The 4962-nt window shown below is 33.7% G+C and overlaps 1 protein-coding gene across 4 annotated transcripts; it reads left to right on the forward strand.

The window, feature by feature from the left end:
* Positions 1-1237: 1237 nt before the first annotated feature.
* LOC110646901 (protein HEADING DATE REPRESSOR 1) lies at positions 1238-4525 on the forward strand. Of its 4 annotated transcripts, none has more exons than XM_021800509.2 (4): positions 1242-1645; positions 2808-3133; positions 3218-3439; positions 3911-4525. In XM_021800509.2, the coding sequence occupies exons 1-3, from the start codon at positions 1528-1530 to the stop codon at positions 3434-3436; spliced, it is 663 nt and encodes a 220-aa protein (XP_021656201.2). In that variant the 5' UTR covers positions 1242-1527; the 3' UTR covers positions 3437-3439; positions 3911-4525. The 4 variants fall into 4 exon arrangements, with proteins under 4 accessions (XP_021656203.1, XP_021656201.2, XP_021656202.2 ...); XM_021800510.2 differs by lacking the exon at positions 3911-4525 and adding an exon at positions 3594-3880; XM_021800511.2 differs by lacking the exon at positions 3911-4525 and having other exon boundaries at positions 1238-1645; positions 2786-3133; positions 3218-3542.
* The last annotated feature ends 437 nt before the right edge of the window (positions 4526-4962 follow it).

Consider the following 4962-nt stretch of genomic DNA (forward strand, 5'->3'; position numbering starts at 1 on the left):
GTTAAAGCCGAACCACTATAAAAATTCCAGTGTTCATTTTCTCAACCCTTGCTCTTTACATTTTTGCAATTTAGCTTTATGAATGATATACTTTTCGATATGAAAATTGATATCATATCTTTGTTGATCTTGCCGCTATCCGAGAAAAATAGTTTCTTGCAAAATCTGCGATATCCGATATATTCATTGGTTATCTGTTGTCTTTATCGGATATGATATCCGGTATCGCTCTAGTTCTTTGTGATAAAAACGTATTCGGTTCTTGATATATTTCTTGAATGCTTATATAGTCTGTTATATCGATTATCACGATTGCATCTGACTTAACCTTGAGTCAACTTATCAATAGAGCTATATTGTTCATATTTAGCATTAGTTAATTAAGTTGAACTTAGCTGCAATTTTCAAAGGTTTTGAGCAAGAACCGAAAATTGTTTTTAAAGTCCAATTCACCCCCCTCTTGGACATATTTTGGGACATCAATCCTTAAATATTATAACTATTAATAAATAAACTCTTATAATTTTGTAAAATTCTATTTGTCACTATTATTTTAATAACATATAAATAAATAAATATATTATCAATTCATAATATTTTCATACATTATATATATATATATATATATATATAAAAGAAAAAATATAAATATGAAACGCAAATTGTTATTAAAATAAAACTTTAAGAATTAAATTATTTTTATATTAAAAATTGAGTTAAAATAATTTTTAGTATTTTTACTTAATTTAATGGCAAATTAACTATAATTTTAATAGAGAGATTAATTTGTTAGTGTATTAAAATGTTAAAAACTAAATTGCTTACTTTTAAAACTATATGGATTAATTTATAGATTTAATCAAATTCTTGAGATTAAATTATAAATAAAATAAAATTTTAGAAACTAAATCATTTTCAAATTAAAAATAGGATTAAGAGTTTTTAAGTTATTTTTTAGAATTAATAGTAACTTAGTTAAAATTTTAAAAATTGAGACCAAGTTATAAATTTTATTAAATTTTATAATCTAAATTATACTATTTTGAAAATATATGATTAATTTATAGATTTTATTAAATCTTATGAATTAAATAGTAGTTTATAATAAAAATTATTTTATAAAAAAAATAAAAATTATTACTATATATATATATATATATATATATATATAAATTTCATATTGACATTTTGATTTAAAAAAAAAAAATGGGGACCTGGAAAGAAGTGTTAGGCTTAAAATCTTCCATAGAAAAAGCCAAACCCCAAGCGTTGAGGGGCTTTGATGGTCTCGTCATCACTCTGTGACCCCATTGTCCATCTTCTCAAAGAAATTTTCTTCTTCTTCTTGTTCTAGTTCTTGTTATTTCTTTCCTTCTTTCCTCGTAGGTGAAGACCAGAAACCGAAGTGCAAGGAAAGAAATACTAGGAAAGCTGTAACAAACACCATCTTTTCTTTTTCTTCAAGAAAATCATCCACAGAGAGAGACCTTGATATTTTCTATTCTTAATACTTGAGGCTTGTCTCCTATGGAAAAAAGGAGGCAGTACAGTAATAAAGATGGGAAGAAGGTGGTGGATGGGGTTTTGGATGGCTTCTCTCCAGTCTCTACACCTAGGCTCTTTTGGAAATCTCGAAGGAGATCAGGTATTTGTTTCTATTATTTGAACTTCCGTTTCTCTTCTCTCTCTGTTTGCTTTCCAAGAAAAAGTAACACCATAGAGAAAAGAAAGGAAAGAATATGTTGAATTCAGTATGGTTTTATGATATTTGCTTGCTACAAGAGCATATCCAACAAACCCACATCTGGGAATCTGACATAAGTGAAGAATTTCCATTTTTATGTTATGGCTTTGAAAGATCTCTCTTAAAATTGGTCAATTCTACCAATTCTTGAATCTTTAGTTAGCTTTGTCAAAAGGCAGATCCTTTAATTAATTTGCTTGTAATTAACTTGCAAGTTGTTATTCTGTCTCAACAACGCCAAGGAAGGAGACAACAATAGGATTGACATTTGCTTGGTTAGATAGGGGAGAGAGAGAGAGAGAGAGAGAGAGAGAGAGAGAGAGAGAGAGAACAATAATGTTATGACCAGCTGTTAGCATATTACTTTGCTGCTACGTCAATTTTATGGTAAGGTTAGCTTACCAATATTAATATTATTATGATTCGTTAAATATTATAATTTTATATGAAAAAACTATCAAATATTATATAAAAATATGTAATATTACATTGAAAATTTATAATATTTGATATTACTACTTTCTATATAATATTTAACAATTCCTTATGCAAAATTAATTATAAATAAATATATCTAATGAATCATTAAGCTTGGTAGCATCTTTGCCAAAAAAAAAAAAAAAAAAAGCTTGGTAGCATGTTTTAGTCCACCATGCCATGCAGGAAGAAAATTGTCATATTGTGTTTACATATCAAGCAGGAAAAGTAGAAGAATGAAGAGTATGTGAAGGAAGGAGAAGAATTGAATCTTCTGTTTGGTTGGAAGGATTAGGTGGAGAAAATGCAAAGAGGAAGTTGCGGTGGGAAGCATCCTCCTCCCTTTTAGAATATGATTAGGCATACAGTTTACTTGTTGTTACACTTTCATATCATCACCTTTTCAATGGGTGCACTTCCATACCATGAATTTGCATTTCTCCTTCTAGCTTGCAACCTGTTGTGCTGCTCAAAGCAAGTATAGTATATATATATATGCCACCAATTACATTTCTTATGCTTTTGTGCTTGTAAATTTGCCACGTCTAAAATTGTTGGAACTAGAATGGTAACTCCTTTCCAACAGCTAGCGGGAGGAATTTAGACAATGTAACAGACGATACTGCTAATGAAACTCCCAGCAAACAGGAAGAATCTCCCAATGATGAAAAGATGCAGGAGCCAAATGCACTTCCAGAACTTTCTGAGCGGCGAAAGGCTCTCTTTGAACCATTGGAACCTGTAACAAATATCAATGGCAAACGACCGTCAGCTGAATCCCTTCTACCTCCGCCAGATTTTGACTCAGCAAGCTATCCTAAAGGTTGGCTAATTGGAAAGAAGCGGAAGCTTGTTAACATAGATGTTGTTGAGAGCATGAGGAATATTGCCATTCAGGAAATGAACAGAAAGGTATTGCTTCTATAACTTTTCCCACACATGGATTGTAGGTTGCATATGCAGAATACATATACAATCATTTGATGTTTCTTTCAGGACCGCGAAATTAACGGCCTAAATGAGCAGTTGGAAGAGGATGCAAGGTGTCTAGAACACCTGCAACTCCAGCTTCTGCAAGAACGAAGTAAACGTGCCGAGTTTGAGAGAGAGAACGCAATGCTGCAAGACCAAGTATCCATGCTGATGAACATGCTAGAGGAAAATGAACAAATGGGTGATGAAGGTGCCAGGGACGAAGGCCCTGATGAACCTTAAATGGTAGCTTCATTTTATGTTTTATTCTTTTGTAAGTTTGTTTGAATGGTTAGAAGGAATCATACATATATTTATATATAGTCATGATAGTTTGTTGGAGGTGGTATTTCCTTGTGCATGATTGATGTTGTTTGTAATCGAGTCTCATATTTGGTAGGTATATACGTGCAAGTAATTGTGAGCTACAATGTGATGCACCCTTATGCACTACTTTACACCTGCTATTAACATGCGAGGATCCTTCATCAATACAAAATTTCTAAATCCTCGAGCTTCTACAATTTACAAAAAGTAAACTGCAAAACACAAAATCCACATATCCTGTCCACGACCAGTTGAAAGTGGCAGAATCCATCGTTCTTTCCAATTCTTGATCTGAATCTCCCTACATATTATACAAAAATTGTGGGTGGGAGGCAATCCTTGGGATATTAAGCAGCAACTCCCCAACTGAATCCTTTCTTGACGTGGTAGGTGCCTGCTTGCAGCTGGAAACACTATTGGACTAAACTTCGGGCCCTGGAAACCCTTCACAAATTTACCCAGGCAGGCTGCTGTGTTGATGGATTTAGTTTCACCTATGCTCCTGTCATCATCTACTTCAAGATCGATGCAACTCTTAGACGGCAAATTCCTTACTGATCCAGGATCTCTCTGCAATAGGCAGCAAAGAGAATTGACCCTTGACATGAGGTGCTGCTCATCTGATGCTGATGTAAGTTGAGAGTCCCTAAGCAAGTATCGAGTGATCTCCTCTAGAATGTCACCGTTCTTTGGATCACCATGAGAAATTTTAGGATTGCCAGATATCATCTGTTCTGAAATGCGTTGTCCATGGTTGTTCACAAGGTCGCTCAATGACATGGATGGCTGAAGTTCAGGCACCTTAATTTGATACTCCCAGTGGCTTGGTATCTTCCGCCTGTCCGTTTTCATACTCCTGATTTCTTCAATTGTATCAGTATCCATCACTACAAATAATAGATTAGTTAGAAAACAACTTCACTAGAAGAATGAGAACTATTGTCATGGTTTTGCCAAAAATGGACAAATGTCGACTTAAAAAGAAGAATATGCTATTGCAGGATATATACGCACCAAAAATAGAGCTTTATTACAGCCTACAAGGCCACAATCATTTTAACAATTAAAACCATGAAATTTTAACTGCAGTATGCAAGAATCAACTGAAAATGAGAGCAAAAGACTACTTCAGCATTGACACTCCAGCTCTTTTAAATGGTGTTTACGGGCGAGTACCAACTAACGGATAAGTCTATCTAGACAAAGCCCGAGCTACTATGTGTAGCTCGGGCACTCACCCTAGTTGATCGAGTAATGATACTCGTCCATCATATCTCCAGTTACTCGAAACATTCATAAGAGGATAAGTATCCCGTGATTCTCGCCATGTTTACAATCCTATCATCTGTAGGACTCCCAAATAAAGTGGACTCTCAGTCCTATTCCGGTATTAGCTCTCAATGATAGAAGAATCTACATCAGAACCTATATAAAAGCCATCA

Source organism: Hevea brasiliensis, chromosome 1, assembly GCF_030052815.1.
Source record: "Hevea brasiliensis isolate MT/VB/25A 57/8 chromosome 1, ASM3005281v1, whole genome shotgun sequence".
Lineage (NCBI taxonomy): Eukaryota > Viridiplantae > Streptophyta > Magnoliopsida > Malpighiales > Euphorbiaceae > Hevea > Hevea brasiliensis.